Source organism: Lampris incognitus, chromosome 4 (assembly GCF_029633865.1).
Source record: "Lampris incognitus isolate fLamInc1 chromosome 4, fLamInc1.hap2, whole genome shotgun sequence".
In the NCBI taxonomy this organism is placed as follows: Eukaryota; Metazoa; Chordata; class Actinopteri; order Lampriformes; family Lampridae; genus Lampris; species Lampris incognitus.
Window position 1 is genome coordinate 23,689,920 of NC_079214.1, and position 20,880 is coordinate 23,710,799.

The 20,880-nt window shown below is 42.4% G+C and overlaps 1 protein-coding gene across 1 annotated transcript in view; it reads right to left on the minus strand.

The window, feature by feature from the left end:
• Positions 1-20,880, minus strand: part of LOC130111994 (A disintegrin and metalloproteinase with thrombospondin motifs 7) — a 212,530-nt gene that overhangs the window by 89,018 nt on the left and 102,632 nt on the right. Inside the window, exon 9 of the mRNA XM_056279305.1 lies at positions 4,286-4,430. Coding sequence (XP_056135280.1) covers positions 4,286-4,430 — 145 coding nt within the window. The remainder of the gene's footprint in view (positions 1-4,285; positions 4,431-20,880) is intronic.

Below are 20,880 nucleotides of genomic sequence, written 5' to 3' on the forward strand. Positions count from 1 at the left end.
TCCCTCTCTCTCTAGAAGTAGGAAAAGTCAAATTCGTAATGGTTCAGAGGAAGATTTACTTCCTTTATTCATCGCACAGCTGAAGGTGAGAGTCCAAGTAGATTTCCGAGTCTTTACCCTAATGGACAACTTAGATGAGTTTATTGCACGGTGGGGTTTCACTATAGCCATTTGCTTAGTCAGGGAGTGTTTAATTGGTGTTTGATTCTGTTTTTGCATACATTTTTGAACCCTTTGGGAGTCTGTGACTTGAACAACTTTTTAAAGTTTTAAGCATCTTTCACTATTTATTACTCATTTTACTTTATTATTCGTTTTCTATGATATACTTTTTCTGTGCATTCATTTTCCCCCAGCTGTTTTTGCTTGGAAAAATCTGTCTGCCTGTCCATCCTTTTCTCTTTGAATCAATCTGGGGTTTTGTGATGGAAGATGACCTCTTTTTTTGGATGTTTTAATGTAAAGGAGTTGCTTACGTTGATGTTGTGAAATGGATATGTCATTGTTGAAGTTTTATGTAAAATAAAGAGTCGTTTAAAATGTAAAAAAAATTCTCTCAGGCATGCTGTGTATTTGTGATCACTTTTTTTTTTTCTTCCTGTTGAAGGTTTTTTTGGGGGGTTGTCCCTTATCCAATGCGAGGGTCTAAGGACAGGATGTGTTGCTGTAAAGCCCCTCTGAGGCAAATGTGTCTTTATGGTGTTGGGCTATACAAGTAGAGTTGACTTGATTATTTAATTTATTTTCTCCTCTTCACTTGCATCACTGTAGTTGATGTCCTTTTGTCTATTTACCAATTGTAGTGCTAATAATGGGTTTCGTAAAGCTCTCTTTCTCTCTCCCTCCAGTGTTTGTCCTTTCTGTGGGGCAATACAAACAATTTTTCATCATTTAACAGCGTGGACAATTTGAAAACCTGTTTGTTATAAATACTTTTTTTGATCTACTCAATGAGACTTTTCTGAAACTGCTTTTTTTTCGTTTTATGAGCTGGATTATAATAATATGAATAAATCTGAATATCGGCTGTTGGATTGGAATGTAAACTAAATAAATGTGCTTTTGAAAATCAAATCTCTCTCTCGACCACCTGATGACTTCAGATCCTATTTGTGATGCGTCCTGTCTTCCCTTTGTCACAGTACCACCTTTCTGGAGATTTAAGCTATTGTTTGTATTGTTCTCATTCATAATTGCTTTTATACCATTTGTTTTAGCTATGAATAATTCTGCATCACTCTCATCAGTTCTCTCGTCTTCTTCTCCCTCTGTGTGACTGCTGTGTCAAAGTCTGCTTCTTTTGTGCATGTGAAGTCTATTTTCTCTACAGCTCGGCCCAACTGAGCAGAGCTGGTTTTGTGGCGCGGGGTCCCGCAGGCTCTTTATTGCATCTGCGGGGTTCCTGCCGTTGTCTTGGATGATAACAGATTCACTAAATTTGCCTTGCATTCACTTCACAATTTCATTATCCACTGCATTTGAATTTGACAAATTGTATGCATTAACTGCATGTATGCTACATTACCTCGCTCTGTGTGTAATCTATGACGTTACATTATAATTCTGTTACTTTTGTGCATTTGGTATCTATTGCATCACTTACTGTCTATCCTGGAAGAGGGATCCCTCCTCTGTTGCTCTTCCTGAGGTTTCTATGCTTTTTTTTCCTAATAAGATTTTTCTTGTGGAGTTTTTCTTCAATTGTGTCTAGGGCCAAAAGATGGATGGTTTCGTATATCATATATTGTTGTATATTGTACTGATTGTAAAGCCCTTTGGGACAACCTTGTGATTTTGGGCTATACAAACAAACATGAACTGACTAATTTGACTTGATTTCATGTCAAGTCACATACAAAAACAAGGGCAACATCCCAATTAGAGTAATCCCTGTTCTCAGGGTGGGCTAAGACCACCCAAATGATCAGAATCCCAATCTACAACTTTGCTATGGGGTAGGGAGTTCCATACCTGTGCAATATAGACTTGTAGTCAGCTGATATACACGGACAGAGGTCGAACTGAAACTTTTCTATTCCATAGTGTATATTCTGTACAGTAACCAAACTGATGACTTCATATTTCCTCAATTAGCTGAAAATCTTGAGCTCAGTGTAGGCTTTGCTCATCATCTATCCTTGTCAGAATCTTGCATCATTTACTTTGATTACTTAATGCATGACTCCAGACATCCAACAACCAGCTGCAGTAATTTGTCATTGTCACCCAGGCAGTCTGCGCAATTCCAACTTATGCCATAATTCCATGAGTGATAAATGAGGGTGGATAATTCCACGAGCTCCTGAGGGAAGGCCCAAGATTTGCAGGGAGTATGTCCATTTAACTTTGCTGTATTGCACTGAGATAATTGTAGCGCATTACAACATTAAGGTGTAAGTACACACATCTGGATCTCCTTGGAATTTATCAGGAAACATTACAGTACACTTATCAGAAAGCACATTATCAGCATATGTTCCCATAGCTGGTGTGGGAGTCAATGAGCAGCTAGTTGACTAAGTTAGTTTGGGTGGTTGCTCCCTCTGGCTGAAGTAGGTTGCAGTCTAGGGAGGATGCTTCCTACATAGGATGTATCCTTCCATTTGGGATACAGCTAAAGAATATAAAAACAATTTTATTTGAGTATAAAGAACTTGAAAACGTGGAATCTGGGAAACATTGAATCTGTTTTCACTATCCTAGTTTGTATCTGATAATTATGCCATTTCATCAGTTTCTGGCAATCGTTTTATTTATTTTTATTTAATATGATTCGTACTTTATTCAAGTCTAAAAAAATTCTATGAGGACTAACATTAACTGGGTGTGAGGAAAGACTGTCAAATTATTTTAAAATAATCAAAGGTTAGTAGGGGCAGAGTATAGGATATGCTTGATCTGCTGAAAAAAGTAAAAACATTTTTTTTTAAAAAACTAGAAGAGTGCACTCAGTAGAGTGCAGATCCCCTCAGGCATATCTCCCCTTCTCCCATGCTCGGACTTTGTGACAAACCACCCCTTTTTTTGCCTGCCAGGTGAAAGGAAAATACAGAGGCACTGGCTGCGTATCTCCCCTTCTCTGGTGCTCGGAATTAGGTGAAGACCCAGCTGAGAAGTTCGCGCTCAATTGTGGTATAAAACAGGTTTGTCAAAGGTTTTGGAACACCGCAACCATGAGAGGTCCTTGATCATACAGTCATAACTGTGCACAAAAATTATTAGGCTGACAGGCCACAGCAGTATGTGAGATTAGCAGCGGACTAGGGGTTGCAGGAGGACATAATTTTACAACCGGAGTACACCTTTCCTGAAAAACTCAAGTTCTCGAGTAGTCTTAGATTTAGGATTAGACTAGGCTAACCCTAAATCTAACCTAACCCTAACCCCTGAAAATTCTACAACACCGGAAACCGAGAGCGCGTGAGATAAGCGGAGACACACAAACACACACACACACACACACACACACACACACACACACACACACACACACACACACACACACACACACACACACACACACACAAATGCATAATCCCCTTCAGGCTATCCAACTGGCAGGGATCCATCCATCCATTATCCGAACGGCTTATCCTGCTCTCAAGGTCGCAGGGATGCTGGAGCCTATCCCAGCAGTCATTGGGTGGCAGGCGGGGAGACACCCTGGACAGGCCATCACACAGGGCTGACATACACACACTCACACCCACACACATTCATACCTAGGGACAATTTAGTATGGCCAATTCATCTGACCTACATGTCTTTGGACTGTGGGAGGAAACCGGAGGAAACCCACGCAGACACGGGGAGAACATGCAAGCTCCACACAGAGGACAACCCCCAAGGTTGGACTACCCTGGGGCTCAAACCCAGGACCTTCTTGCAGTGAGGCGACCATGCTAACCACTGCGCCACCGCCTGGCAAGGATAATAAAATTAATTGTTGATCATGAGACAAAGAAAGGCATTTCTTCGCTGTTGGCTTGTGGGAACCAGAGAAAAAGGTAACAAGGTCCAGGTAAAAAAAAAAAAAAAGTGTTGGTCTGCTATGTTTAGAAGCAAAAAGAGCAGTCTGGGCATGAGCAAATCAAATTGAAACAGAGTGGAGGAAAAAAAAAAAGGAAAACAATAAAAACATACAACTACAAAATCTTAGCACTCTTGTTTTAAACATCTTGTTTAGTTAAGAATAATCAACAAAAATCCAATGGACAGACAACTACACTATAGAGTCCACCGTAGTCAGTACATAGACCATCTGTTAGTGTTTGAAGGGTCTTACATCTACATCGTCACACAGCAGGGACCCTGAGCCATACTGGAGGCGACATTGATGGGCAGCATTGTACAGAACACCAGGAGGCACTGAGTTCAGAGACAGCTCATCCTTCACAGGCATGTCATCCAGGCACCAGCCCCATCCCCGACTGTTGGTAAAACAAAACACAAAGATGTAAGTTTCTTTCTGACAAACTTGCTCCCACATGCACAGAGACACACAGTCACACATACCAATAGACAGACATGTTAACAAAAACATACAGCGACATACACACACACACACTTTTCCACTCTCCTTCTCTGCTCCTTTGCGTGCACACTTTCTTTTCTCTCAGACACGTAAGGAAGTTATTATAATAAGCAGGGGTGGTGGTACTGACACTGGAAAGTGCTTTTAGAATGAAAGCAGAAAGCCACTTTAATTTGTCATTATAAACTACAATGAAATTGTAGGTTACAATGAATGTGTCTTCTGCATTTAGCCCATCCTCTTGTATAGGAGCAGTGGGCACCCGTGGCGCCCGGGGACCAACTCCAGTTCTTCTTTCCATTGCCTTGGTCAGGGGCACAGACAGGAGTATTAACCCTAACATGCATGTCTTTTTTTTTATCCCCCCCCCCCTTCTCCCCAATTGTACTTGGCCAATTACCCCACTCTTCCGAGTTGTCCCGGTCGATGCTTCACCCCCTCTGCCAATCCAGGGAGGTCTGCAGACTAACACATGCCTCCTCCAATATATGTGGAATCGCCAGCCGCATCTTTTCATCTGACAGTGAGGAGTTTCACCAGGGGGACGTAGCACATGGGAGGATCACGCTATCCCCCCCCAGTTCCCCGTCCCCCCTGAACAGGCGCCCCAACCGACCAGTGGAGACACTAGTGTAGCGACCAGGACACATACCCACATCCAGCTTCCCACCCGCAGACACGGCCAATTGTGTCTGCAGGGATGCCCGACCAAGCCAGGAGTAACATGGGAATTCGAACCGGTGATCCCCATGTTGGTAGGCAATGGAATAGACTGCTACGCTATCCGGACACCCATGCATGTCTTTTTGATGGCGGGAGGAAACCGGAGCAGCCAGAGGAAACCCACGCAGACATAGGGAGAACATGCAAACTCCACAAAAGAAGGGATCTGGTATGGCCTGGGGTTCGAACCCAGGACCTTCTTGCTATGAGGCAACAGTGCTAACCACTGGGCCACCATGCCCTTTTTAGTTATGAGTTCACATTGGTTAATACTGATAACAACGCTGCCTATTTAACACCGATTTAGCCAAGTTATCCTTTGGAGAAAAAGAGCTCTGCTCAGTTCTGCTCTCTTAAATAAAACTTAATACGTTTAGAAATGCAGTATTGTCAGTGTTCAAATTACCTCAGATTAAACTACAAATACAGAGACCCTTTTTTTCCATCTTAAACTATATAGTGTGAAGAATTGAGAAGGTTTTAACAATTACACCATAGTCAAAACATGCTCTGGCTCACACAGCTCAAGTCAAGATTCTTTGTATAGATGAGAAAACAAAGCTGGATTTAAAAAAACAAACAAAAATGCCCCCACACAAAACAGCATCAAAAAAATAAATAACACTTAACGTTTGAATCCACACACTGTAATCCTCAAGACATGGCAGCCAAGTCTGGCTTTGTTTACTCTCACCAGCTCTCTCATGGTGTCAGGAGACCAGAGGACCAAGACTAATCATGCTGTTCTCTACAGCAGTGGTACAGTTCAGGAGTCATATGCATAACAAAAATATTTTTTTTAAGTAGCTATAATTCAAAAAACAGCCATGTTTTTTCACCTGCAACCATCATTAAACTATTAGTGGAACTACTTATGACCCATATATGCAAAAACAACAATGACATCAAACTGAGGTTTACAATAAGGCTCACAGACATTAAAGAGTGAAATGGCATAATTGCGCAGTTCTGCAGCAGCATACAATAGCGACCATAACACATTAGGCAGAATGTCAAATAGAGAATGTGTTTATTAAAATGTTCTCTTACTCAGGTGGATGAACAAGAGAGGACGAGACAGTGATAGATCAATAGCGAGAGAGAGAGAGACACAGAGGGAGGGAGAAAGAAAGAGGGATAGAGACAGTGATAGAAAAATTATATAAAACAGTGGGTGTGACAGAGGCATAGAGAAGGTAAAACCAGTGAAGCACTAAAAAACTGAATAGTACTTACTTACATATCTCACAATCAGCCTGTTTCCCCCCATACTTTTTAATGAAGTTTTATTGTTATATTGTTTTATGTTGTTTTTCTGCTCTTACTTGCATAACATTGTTGATCTTACAGTGATTTTGAATGATCTTATGTAATGAACTTTAGCAATATTGTACATAACTACAACAATGCTAATGAAGCCTCTTTGAATTTGGAGAGCGAGAAAGAGAGAGAGAGAATCTTAGATGCTCAAATATTTGACCGTATTCTTTGTATTTGCACCTTTCAGTTTATTTTGTCATTTTGGTTTCAGCTTTCCACTGATGAGGTGTGTGAGGTCTAAAAGGAGTGTGCGCTCCCATGATACACTCTCATTGGTAGTTTAGAGGAGGAGAATGTGTCATAGATTGCTGTTGTTAGGGGGAAAAAAAAACTATCTCAATAGAATATTACTACTGAAAATGTGCCAGCCAGAATGAGTTGAAATACATGTTCAGCAACATCATAACATAACAAAAGAGAAAAACTGAAGACTTTTAAGAATCAACATAGACACCAAAGAGCAACAGGTTGGGTAATCACTGCACCACAGTACATAACGGCAGGAAAAGCAAATAATGAGTATTGTTATGGACGCTAGATATTGTTAACGATATACAGTTCATTGTTATATACATTGATGTAAAAGTTAAATGCATGCTTTATTAGATTAGATCATTTTTACTTATTTTTTAATCATTTTAAGACTTGTGATAATGTCAACAATAAGTGTGAGTCTAAGGAAAACAACAGAAAATGTCAAATGTCTACAGTTTATAGTGCTATGGAGTGTTCATTGAAAGACAAGCATGACACACTCTGAAGCCTAAATTACATGATTTACCCTTTAAAAAAAAAAAAATGTTACTCCTACTACAGTAGAATGCTTTCAATTAGTCTTACTGTAAGATAGATAGATAGATAGATAGATAGATAGATAGATAGATAGATAGATAGATAGATAGATAGATAGATAGATAGATAGATAGATAGATAGATAGATAGATAGATAGATAGATAGAGATGGATGGATGGATGGATGGGTAGATAGAGATTAAGAAAAAACAGTAAATATAGTATTTATGCTTGACATGCCAGTCAGCCATCTATGTGTGGTCGATGCGGCTCTCTGGTACATGTCAAGTGGGAGGGCTACAGTAATTACATGTTACTCAGGCTTAATATGTCGCACAACGATTTCTTGACTTGTGATTTTGGCACGTTATTTCATCTTCCCTCAACCTCATCATGCTCTTTTTAATTTCCAGCGCAAATAGTGAGTCCATGGCGGATTCCTCTCATCTGATGGCCCACAGCCATCATCAAACTATTAGTGGAACTACTTATGACCCATATGTTCAAAGGCAAATCTATTAAGAGAGCCCACACATCCCATACCCCACAGGGGATTAAATTACATTATCATCAGCCATAGTTTAATATGTCACATTAAGAAATGAATATCATCTCCAACTCAAAAGGACAACTCGCAAGACATGCATAAGGTCATCATTACATGGAGGGAAAAAAACATCAAAATAATATGCACAGGGGCGCAACTACCTATTTGTTGAAGGGTGTGCCACATCAACATTGCTCCTCCTCATCAAATTTCAGTGTTGTCAGAACAGCATGGGGAATCAAAAAGGCAAAAAACGTTAATTTGCTTGAATAGATGAATTTATTAATTATTTTAATCAAGTTGCATTTCATCCTAGATACTGGCAAAACTGATACCAGCCTATTGCACTTCTGGCTCAGAGTTTAAAGAATTAACAAATAAAATAACATGCTCTATTAATGGCATCATTGATTAAAAGTATTCTTTTAAAAGAAATACAGATTCTCATCAAATTAATTGAGGATAAATACCGTCATTTTTTTTGTTGCTTATCTAAGTTGTTGTTGTTGTTATAATAACAGCCTGTTAATCCTTCAAGTGAAACTGTTAATGGGTGCATTCAGTTTATTTTAGCAGTCTGAAGGCTCTCCTCCAGCACTTCGACAGCCAATATTTAGATTTCAAGGCATGTCTCACATTACAAGGACCAAGTTTTGATTACCAGCACTATTTAGTCTAGAAACACATGGAGCCATGTGGTCCAACGTTTGTCTGACTCCATGTTTTAGTGTTTAAAAAGGAATAACTCATTGCCAATGTTTTTAGACTCTTCTGTGGACAGCACCCATGGTTAAAGAATAAGTACAAATCACAATGAAAGAATAAGGACAACTGCATATTGTAGTTACACAAAAGTTGGCAAAAGCTCAACCAAACAGCCCACAGAGGGAGTGTGCATAGTTTATAACCAACTCATGAGCCTATTAGTCTATCTTTTTTTGGGGGGGGGGATTCCCCCCCTTTTTTCTCCCCAATTGTATCCAGCCAATTACCCCAACCCTTCCAAGCCGTCCCGGTCGGTGCTCCACCCCCTCTGCCAATCCGGGGAGGGCTGCAGACTACCACATGCCTCCTCCGATACATGTGGAGTCGCCAGCCGCTTTATTTCACCCGACAGTGAGGAGTTTCGCCAGGGGGACGTAGTATGTGGGAGGATCACGCTATTCCCCCCCAGTTCCCCCCCCTCCCTCGAACAGGTGCCTAGACTGACCAGAGGAGACGCTAGTGCAGCAACCAAGATAGGGATGCCCCACCAAGCCGAAGGTAACACGGGGATTTGAACCGGCGATCCCCGCGTAGGTAGGCGATGGAATACGCCGCAGTGCAGCCTGGATGCCCATATTAGCCTCTTTAAAGGAATTAACCAATACCTATTTTTGGAGATTCCAGCAAAGTGTTGATAAAATAATTTGTGTGTCAGTTCTATATGTAGGAAAAAAGCCTGATAATCGTGTCTGTTTCAGACTAATTATTTTGACTTTAAATCAGTCCATTTTGCAATACACAGGGTGTGACATAAACAACCCTTAAGCCATACTCACGAGTGAACATTCAGAATGAAGACCAAATCAGACAGTTGACTAATGTATTAAACCATGTCCTGACCCAAGGTACCAACCTGTCAGTGGTTGCCATAGAGGACATCAGTTATATCACGAATCTAACATGTTTCACTGGCAGCACCATTTAATAAACTCTCACAACAAGCTATTAGACAACTGAGCTTCTACATGCTGGCATGTCATTAGGGTTATCAGGTGGGCACTTTCCATCCATCCATCCATCCATCCATCCATCCATCCATCCATTATCTTAACCGCTTATCCTGCTCTCAGGGTCGCTGGAGCCTATTCCAGCAGTCATTGGGCGGCAGGCAGGGAGATACCCTGGACAGGCTGAGGCCATCACAGGGCCCACACACACACACACACACACACACACACACACACACACACTTTCCTAGGGACAGTTTAGTACGGCCAATTCACCTGACTTACATGTCTTTGGACTGTGGGAGGAAACTAGAGCCCTCAGAGGAAACCCACGCAGACATAGGGAGAACAGGCCAACTCCACACAGAGGACAACCCAGGATGACCCACCAATGTTGGACTACCCCGGGGCTCGAACCCAGGACCTTTTTGCTGTGAGGCAACTGCACTAACCACTGCGCCACTGTGCCGCAGGTGGGCACCTTCCCTCACTGATCACTTCAAGAAGATTCAACATTGCATTTTGGATCCATACCACACAACACATAGAATAGACCTTTCCACACTACTTTGTACATGCGCTTAAACTTTAAGGGAACATAGAGTGTCATGTCTCTATCTACCAGTCTTTGAAACAAAAGGCTTGAAATGGCCAACCCAGCAAATGAGAATCCGGATTGTATCAGGAATCAAGCCTGAGAAACATAGCAAGCACCACCAGTCACCAACTAAATTGTGACAGGCCTTGCCTTTGCACTTGCCCATTTCTTAAAAGTATATCATCAAACCAAGTTGATCATGGCAATTTGTTTTCAATCGAGATGGCCGCCAACTGGGTCAAGCAATCATTGTTCATAGTCAAACAAACGAAAGTATGTTTTGATCATTTTTAGCTTACTGAGCGTCAACTTCAAGCTTCCCTCTCAACATTTTCCCTGAAGTAATTTACATCCTTCCTGCAGTTTTTCATCCATATAGACAAATTTTCTCTCATTCCTTGACACAGAGCCTCCTTTTCCTGTTCTGAGCCCTGACAGTTTCTTTTGAGCTTTCTCCATCTCGACTCCTTCTCCGTTATGACAAGTTGACAACTTAGATCACAGGGGGCCGCAAAGCCTCGTGCTGTAGAATCTTTTGTGACAAAATTTAACTGTCACCATTGATACAGTCATTGGACCGCAGCCATAACGAACAAGTAGCCTGTCTTGTCTGTGTGATCAGTCTAGACCTGGCTGTAACCCCAAAAATATAATAAAGCATGTACCTATTTTAAATGACAAAAAGACAACTGACAACAAAGACACATTTTTGTATCTTGTATATATTTTTTTTTCACCATTGTTGTGGCACCCTCCTTCACATAGCACCCCTATGCACTGCATATGTTGCATAACCCCTTTTTGCACCTCCGAGTATGGATAGGCCGATATTCTTTTGCACAACTATTATTTGAGCTTTTGTCTTTCCATGACCAAGGACTGTACATTCTGTCAATGGTTTGATTGTTTGTTAGCACAATGCATAGGGTCAAAACCCCTCCCCGTACCCAGCAACAAACACATGATCCTCAGTTGGGCACGAGACAACTGCTTGTGTTGCTTCCTATGGTGCCTGTATGTGGGTGAATTCGGCTCACCCGATTTCTGTGAGGGAAAGATGTTCTCAAACTAATATTAACATGACGCCCTAGGGCTGCCTACGTAACTTTCCCAAACGTACTAGAAACAGTGTCACGACTAGCCCAAGGTCAATAGATCAATTGTTGATGTGGAAACATTTCTCACTAGGAGAAATCAGGGCACACAGGTGAATAGTGAACTCTGAATGGCTGAATGTTGTGCATTATTTTCACAGCATTGACATCAGGAAAATATCTTACAACCTTGACTTTGATAAAAGAGTGGGTAGGATGAAGGCAAATAATTAACAATTGAATTTGTTTTCATATTCTCCTTAAAATACCCAACTTACTGACCTGACTTGAAGCGAACAATATTGAAAAGTAGAAGTGCACACAGCTCCAAATCTTGCACACTATATCAGGTGCATGGTTGTGGTAAGGACAATACCAGCACTAACAGATCCATAGTCTTCTTATTTATTGCAGGCAAAAACGAACGCGTTTCAGCTTAAATCCCTGATGACGGCCGGTATTCTGTTTGTTTTGCCCCCCCCCTTTCCTCCCCAGTTGTATCTGGCCAATTACCCAACTCTTCCAAGCTGTCCCGGTCGCTGCTCCACCCCCTCTGCCGATCCAGGGAGGGCTGCAGACTACCACATGTCTCCTCTAATACATGTGGAGTCGGCAGCTGCTTCTTTTCACCTGACAGTGAGGACTTTCGCCAGGGGGACGTAGCACATAGGAGGATCACGCTATTCCCTCCAGCCCCCCCCCTCCCCTCGAACAGGTGCCCCAACCGACCGGAGGAGGCGCTAGTGCAGCAACCAGGACACATACCCACATCCGGCTTCCTACCCACAGACACGGCCAATTGTGTCTGTAGGATGCCCAACCAAGCTGGAGGTAACACGGGGATTCGAACCAGCGATCCCCGTGTTGGTAAGCAACGGAATAGGCCACTACACCACCCGGACACCCTTATTCTGTTTGTTTTGAAGCTAACAATACCCTTAAGGAATGTCATTGCTGGATCTTGCTTTACTTCACCCCCTACAATGACACAGGTAGAAAATTAAGAAGAATATTTAGGATAATAGCACTTCTGCTTTTTATAGACAAGATGATAAAGTTTGTTAGGTACAAATCTTAAAATTGAGTAATATTAAATGGCACAAATAAAGCTAATCTTACCCGAAGGCAAAGAGAAGTCTGCAACAGGAAAATGTTCAAATGTCTAATGGTTCAGAGTTTGCAAAGAAAAAAAAAACATCCCACAAATGAAAGATTTTCAATGAAAGTCATGGGAATCGTACCATTATCTGTTTCACAATTGCAATTTAAGTGGCTCTAGAATTTTAATGCCTTCATAAAACAAGTCTGCTTTGCTGGAATGGCTGAAAAGAATCACTCAAGTGAAGTCAAACCTGAAAACAAGGCAATCGCCACTGAGACGATTGGATGTTGATTTTTTTTTCGATAGAGATGAATGCCATGCTGAGCTTAGAAGTGTTTAATAAGTCAACAGGTGTCATATCTCAGACACGTTTAGACAAAGAATAATTAATTGGTTCTCAGATACATGGGTGTTAGTTATGGATGAAGGGCAGACACTGATGTCGACTTGGTGACTGGAGAGATGACACACTATTCAGGAGATGAAATTGGCAGCCTCTGTAATCACAGCACAGCTAGACAATAAGAGCAACATTTGCATAAAATAAAATAGGATCCTACGGCTTTGTCGAGTACTAATTGTGATTATATGGATACATGAATTTCATGACATGAATTTCATAATATTCACGAGCTCGTACTCCAAGTAGAAATAATTATTGTTAAGGCCAAATGAAAATATACTTATTCATATATACGTATATTTAATTTCCACCCACGCATCCATCCATGTACTTTATCCTTTTCAGGAACATAGGGGGCTTGGACAGGTCATCAGTTCATTAGGAGGCCAAATTATAAGAATATTTACTGTAGAGAGGGACAATACGGAATTTTGCCTTTGAAGAACACTAATGCTAGCATATAAATTAGTGTGTATATAATGTAACCTTGCTGATTTTACTCAGAGAGAAATGTTCATGTGTACATGAACTGATACTCTATGGGTTGGCTGAGTTCTCAGAAAAAGTCACATGTAAATTCTTCATTTGACCTCCGTTTCCTTTCAAACTTTGAGGTTACTTGTGCTAATTTAGAAGTGGAGGGGCAAGGAAAGAGGGCTTGTGAAACTGACTGTACTCTGCACATTGCTGCTCTGGAGAAACCATCAAGTGCCTGGCCCTGTATGACAAACAGCTGTAGGGAAAATGACTGGTGACACAGAAAACTGAGCACAAGCAAAGTTAACTGGAAACCACATTCAGCATGTGGAGGTTGTCTTTCTTTCTTTCTTTTTTTTTCAGTACTGAAATCTATGACAGTAGCAGGGGATTCGATCCAACCTCTGTGCTGAATGCTGGATGATGACATCATTAAAATGTAAACACTAGCCAGGCAAAACTATCACCGGTGAGTGACCGAGCTAAGAAATAACTTGTACAAATAACTCGAAGCCTACTCTAAATAACAGCAGTGATATTGCTGCAGTCATAAAGGTGCAGGCTAACCCAGCCACTGAGGATGCACAAGCCAGTGCATCCTTAGTGCCGGTCCCAAGCCCGGACAAATGGGGAGGGTTGCGTCAGGAAGGGCATCCGGCGTAAAATCTTTGCCAAATCAAATATGCGGATCATAAATAAGACTTACATACCGGATCGGTCAAGGCCCGGGTTACCAACGACCGCCACCGGTACTGTTAACCAGCAGGGTGTCGGTGGAAACATGCTACTGTTGGGCGAAGGAGAAGGAGAGGGGGAAAGCATGTCCAGAGGCAGCTAGAGAGGAGGAAGGGTAGGCGTGTGGAGGTGAGAGTTGGAACTTTGAATGTTGGCACTATGACTGGTAAAGGGAGAGAGCTGGCTGACATGATGGAAAGAAGAAAGGTAGGCATACTGTGTGTGCAAGAGACCAGGTGGAAGGGGAGTAAGGCCAGGAGTATCGGAGGTGGCTTCAAACTCTTCTACCATGGTGTGAATGGGAGGAGTAATGGGGTAGGGGTAATTCTGAAGGAAGAGTATGTCAAGAGCGTGCTGGAGGTGAAGAGAGTGTCAGACAGAGTGATGAGTATGAAGCTGGAAATTGAAGGTTTATTGCTGAATGTTATCAGCGCATATGCCCCGCAAGTTGGTTGTGAGATGGATGAAAAAGAAGAATTCTGGAGTGAGTTGGACGACATGGTGGAGAGGGTACCCAAGGAGGAGAGAGTGGTGATTGGAGCGGACTTCAATGGACATGTTGGCGAAGGGAACAGAGGTGATGAGGAGGTGATGGGAAGGTATGGAGTCAAGAAGAGAAATGTGGAAGGACAGATGGTGGTGGATTTTGCGAAAAGGATGGAAATGGCTGTGGTGAATACATATTTCAAGAAGAGGGAGGAACACAGGGTGACATACAAGAGTGGAGGAAAGCGCACACAGGTGGACTATATCTTATGTAGAAGGCGCCATCTAAAAGGGATTGGAGACTGCAAGGTGGTGACAGGGGAGAACGTAGCTAGGCAGTATCAGATGGTGGTCTGTAGGATGACTTTGGAGACCAAGAAGAGGAAGCGAGTGAAGACACAGCCAAAGATCAAATGGTGGAAGTTGAAGAAGGAAGACTGTTGTGTGGAGTTCAGGCAGGAGTTAAGACAGGCACTAGGTGTTAGTGAAGAGTTGCCAGATGGCTGGACAACCACTGCAGAAATAGTGAGGGAGACAGCTAAGAAGGTACTTGGTGTGTCATCAGGACAGAGGAAGGAAGACAAGGAGACTTGGTGGTGGAATGAGGAAGTACAGCAAATTATACAGAGGAAAAGGTTGGCAAAGAAGTGGGATAGTAAGAGAGATGAAGAAAGTAGACAGGAGTACAAGGAGATGCAGCATAAAGCAAAGAGAGAGGTGGCAAAGGCAAAAGAAAAGGCGTATGGTGAGTTGTATGACAGATTAGACACTAAGGAAGGAGAAAAGGACTTGTACCGATTGGCTAGACAGAGGGACCAAGCTGCAAAGGATGTGCAGCAAGTTAGGGCGATCAAGGATAGAGATGGAAATGTGCTGACAAGTGAGGAGAGTGTGCTTAGAAGGTGGAAGGAATACTCTGAGGGGCTGATGAATGAAGAAAATGAGAGAGAGAGAGAAGGTTGGATGATGTAGGGATAGTGAATCAGAAAGTTCAGCGGATTAGCAAGGAGGAAGTGAAGGCAGCTCTGAAGAGGATGAAGAGTGGAAAGGCAGTTGGTCCTGATGACATACCTGTGGAGGCATGGAGATGTTTAGGAGAGATGGCAGTGGAGTTTTTAACTAGATTGTTTAACACAATCCTGGAAAGTGAGAGGATATCTGAGGAGTGGAGAAGAAGCATACTGGTACCGATTTTCAAGAACAAGGGCGATGTGCAGAACTGTAACAACTACAGAGGTATAAAGTTGATCAGCCACAGCATGAAGATTTGGGAAAGAGTAATAGAAGCTAGGTTAAGAGGAGAGGTGATGATCAGCGAGCAGCAGTATGGGTTCATGCCACGAAAGAGCACCACAGATAAGATGTTTGCCATGGGAATGTTGATTGAGAAGTATAGAGAAGGCCAGAAAGAGTTGCATTGTGTCTTTGTAGATTTAGAGAAAGCTTATGACAGAGTGCCGAGAGAGGAGGTGTGGTATTGTATGAGGAAGTCAGGAGTTGCAGAGAAGTATGTAGGAGTGGTGCAGGATACGTATGAGGGAAGTGTGACAATGGTGAGGTGTGCGGTTGGAATGACAGATGGGTTCAAGGTGGAGGTGGGATTACATCAAGGATCGGCTCTGAGCCCTTTCTTGTTTGCAATGGTGATGGACAGGTTGACGGACAAGATCAGGCAGGAGTCTCCATGGACGATCATGTTCGCGGATGACATTGTGATCTGTAGCGAGAGTAGGGTGCAGGTTGAGGAGAGCCTGGAGAGGTGGAGGTATGCACTGGAGAGAAGAGGAATGAAAGTCAGTAGGAGCAAGATGGAATACCTATGTGTGAATGAGAGAGAGGACAGTGGAATGGTCAGGATGCAAGGAGTGGAGGTGACAAAGGCATTTGAGTTTAAATACTTGGGGTCAACTGTGTGATTTGCGACAGAAGGGTACCAGCAAGAGTTAAAGGGAAAGTTTGCAAGATGGTTGTGAGACCAGCTATGTTATATGGTTTGGAGACAGTGGCACTGACGAAAAGACAGGAGGCGGAGCTGGAGGTGGCAGAGTTGAAGATGCTAAGATTTTCACTGTAACGAAGAAGGACAGGATTAGGAACGATTATATTAGAGGGACCGCTCAGGTTGGACGGTTTGGAGACAAAGCAAGAGAGGCAAGATTGAGATGGCTTGGACATGTGTGGAGGAGAGACGCTGAGTATATTGGGAGAAGGATGCTGAATATGGAGCTGCCAGGGAACAGGAGAAGAGGAAGGCCAAAGAGGAGGTTTATGGATGTGGTGAGGGAAGACATGCAGGTGGCTGGTGTGACAGAGGAAGACGCAGAAGACAGGAAGAAATGGAAACGGATGATCCGCTGTGGCGACCCCTAACGGGAGCAGCCAAAAGTAGTAGTAGTAGATAAAGGTGCAGGCTACTTAACGATGACACTGATTTGTTTCGACTGGCTGTTGTATATGCTCTACACACAAAATCATTTTGGAATGAATATGATAATGAAAAGAAAGGTTATTTTGGTTGTCTAAAATGTGTCTTGTTTGCTTTCTCTGACAGAGAAAAACATTTGTGCCCACATCTGTTTCAGATGTTTGACCTACATGGGCTTCCCGCTTGCTATAGCTTGAAGGTATAGTAGGTGGTTGTCAAAATCGTCCATCTATAGTGACATCACATGGACTACTCGTACAGCAATTAAAATGTTCTCCATGAGTGCCTCTGGACAGTGTGGACTTTATTGAATGGTGGCTCACAGGGCAAACTACAAAATAGGCTTTACTGCAGCCACTGGCAAAGCCAACTTTCCACAAGAAGTTTATGGGTTCAAGTAACATTCCATACATTTACAATAAAATCAGAATCAAGAATAAAATTACATTCAACAAATAGCTTTTGATCATTTTGTTCAATAATCAGCAACTACAGGCATATCATTTTGAGAATTTTTTTGAGTAAATCATATTCCATAAGAAATCCGTAAAATGCCTCCACATACTCATGCTCTGCAGACATCAAGTTGTTTTAATTTCATTTTTCAGGCCTTGATCATCTCTAATGATCTTTGCAGTCATTAAATACATACAAAAGTTTTTGGGCTTCTTGCAATCTGCCCCCAAAGCATCCCAAAGGAGTTTTCATTCAGACACTGAAAAGCATCTTTGTTAATGTATAACCCGTCTGTCCGATAACATCTTAACCACTCTGCCTAGCCTGAGCTTCCACATTCCACATAAACTAAACACCTACGGCCCCAGTCTCTCATTCAGCCCAAGCAAATGAGAGCTGGAAACTGGCAACTACATGGGCTACAATGCAACCCTTGTACTGCAGTTAATGCAAGAGACTAAAAAGAGAGAGCGGAGGGGCAAAGCGATGATGTAGTGTTTACAGGAGACCATCAGACTTTTGCCGGTGGAATCAGATGGGGTTATAGAGGGAAGAGAACAGCAAATAGTGAAGTTTCATGTTGAATATCAACTAACTAGTGGAAGTGATGATGAGATGAGGGCTTGACTACTTGTGTGCAGGTACTTTATGTGCCAAGGGTGAGGTCAGTGGAGAGAGGCGAGGGAGCAGTAGCGTGGGACGTTCAGAGAATTGATATTGATGAAAGTTAAAATATTCATGAGAAGAGCATGTAATGAATTGTTTTTTAATTTGAAGTACTAACCCGTTCTACATTTTAAACAAGACAAACTGTTCCTGACCTTATTGATTCATTATTGATCTAATGCACTGAAGAATTCTTGAGAAATGAAGTTATAATCTTTTGAGTTATTTTCATTCCTGTACTGCAGGGGTTCTCAAAACTTACCACGCGAAGTTCCACATCTGATTTTTATTCAAGGTCAGAGGTCTGGAATGATTGGTAATAACAAAATAACAATTAATCAAACCACTTCTAACTTTTTTGAAACATTATTACTTTAATTATGTTCTGTGAAGACCAGTCCTACTCTGCCTCTGATTGGCTCTAACCCTAATGAAAACTTGCGTATCGGTAGGCTACTCGTTACTGTCATTTATGGTTGCACTGGTTTCTCTCTTCTGCTCTCTGTTTACACAGCAGCCTCTCATAACACACACACACACACACACACACACACACACACACACACACACCCACTGAGCAGATGAGTGACAGTGAACCAGGTGAAGTGAAGATAGTGTTACTCGAGTTGATGACAACTACACTTGTTACGTTACTGTAAGTGCAACAAAAGCATTGCACCACCCCCAAAGCAAATTCTCCAGTGTAACATTAATGTGTGAACTGGGCAGCAACAACACACATGATAGAAAACATTACAGTTCATAACATATTGTATTCATAATATGAGGTACGGGCTGGGACCGGATTGACTTGCAATTCAGTCCGGATGCAGACCACGGTCCAGACTTTGAGAAGCCCTGCTGCACTGTATTCAACATTTTATCAAGGATGATAATGGGCCGGCTTGGTCAGGCGTCCCTACAGACACAACTACAACTGGCTGTGTCTGTGGGTGGGAACCCGGGTTTGGGGGTGTCCTGGTTGCTGCAATAGCGCCTCCTCTGGTCGGTCGGGGCGCCTGTTCGGGGGGGGGGACTGGGGGGGAATAGTGTGATCCTCACGCATGCTACCTCACCCTGGTGAAACTCCTCACTGTCAGGTGAAAAGAAGTGGCTAACGACTCCACATGTATTGGAGGCATGTGGCAGTCTGCAGCCCTCCCCGGATCGGTAGAGGGGGTGGAGCAGCGACTGGGACGGCTCAGAAGAGTGGAGTAATTGGATGGGTAAAATTGAGGGTGGAAAAAAAAAAGGGGGGGGATAAAAAAAGAAAGAGATGATAATGGGATTTTTTTTTTGTGGATGTTTTCTCCTCCAATTGCAATTGGTAAGAGGTTGTCTGCGATGCCATGTATAGCGAGGTTCATGTATGTATAAATACATTTATGTTCATTTTTGTATAGGCTAAATACATTGAATGATAGAGAATAAAACATTGTGGTCTCGTGTGGTTGAAAATAATTGGCCTTATATCCTGTTACCTGTGGCAGTTGTTTATTACTTGAATTCTGCAAACTCTGCCCTTTTTCACAGTCATCGGTAGTTCTGGATAGAAGTGGGAAAACCGCATTTATTTGCAAGCATATTTTTTCCCATGCTTCGTTTAAGTTATCCCAACTCCAAATTTTTCTTAAATGTCCTTCCTTACATGCACAAGTTGGGCAAGAAGTAAAAGCTGTTCTTGCATCCAGTTTGGTTTTCATTTTCGTTTGCACAATATAGCTTCACATATCAGCCATGGTTATTCTAGTCTGATAATTAAAAGCCTGCTTATATGCATATCCGCTTCTTGTCTATGAGCTGCCCATATGTAAGAGGCTGATAATTAGCTGAACATATACTTGACTAGTCAGTCCATCATCATCCATAGCAATGAAGTCAACCCTGCCCTTTCTCTTAGCTTAAGATTTCTCCCGAGTTCCTAATAAAAGCTGGTCTGAGCAGCTTTGCGAATAGATTTTAAGAGGAAACGCTTCGCTAGAAATCATTACTGCTATTTGGGGGACCGCTGAGCAGTACAATAAAATGTTTGGTGAATACGGCCCCAGGTCTTATTTGTATTTGAACTCGTTGTACTTGCCTCTGAATTTATTACATTTTAAATGGTACATATATAAATAACTACTACTACTACTTTCGCCACAGCGGATCATCCGTTTCCATTTCTTCCTGTCCTCTGCATCTTCTTCTGTCACACCAGCCACCTGCATGTCTTCCCTCACCACATCCATAAACCTCATCTCTTTGGCCTTCCTCTTTTCCTCTTCCCTGGCAGCTCCATATTCATCATCCTTCTCCCAATATACCCAGCATCTCTCCTCCACACATGTCCAAACCATCTCAATCTTGCCTCTCTTGCTTTGTCTCCAAACCGTCCAACCTGAGCGGTCCCTCTAATATAATCGTTCCTAACCCTGTCCTTCTTCGTCACTCCCAATTAAAATCTTAGCATCTTCTACTCTGCCCCTCCAGCTCCGCCTCCTGTCTTTTCATCAGTGCCACTGACTCCAAACCATATAACATAGCTGTTCTCACAACCATCTTGTAAACCTTCCCTTTAACTCTTGCTGGTACCCTTCTAATAATAATAAAAATCAATCTTATATAGCGCTTTTCTAACACTCAAAGTCGATTTACAATAAACAGGGTGAAACAAGACAACAGATAAACATAGCACAAACATACAGCGGTGGATGGGAAGGGGGGCTACGAGCGGGAGAAGCGGCAGCCACACATGATGCCAGCAGTACTCTCCCACCTAGACAGATACAAAAGGGCAAGAAAAAAAAAACCATCTGTAGCAAATTACT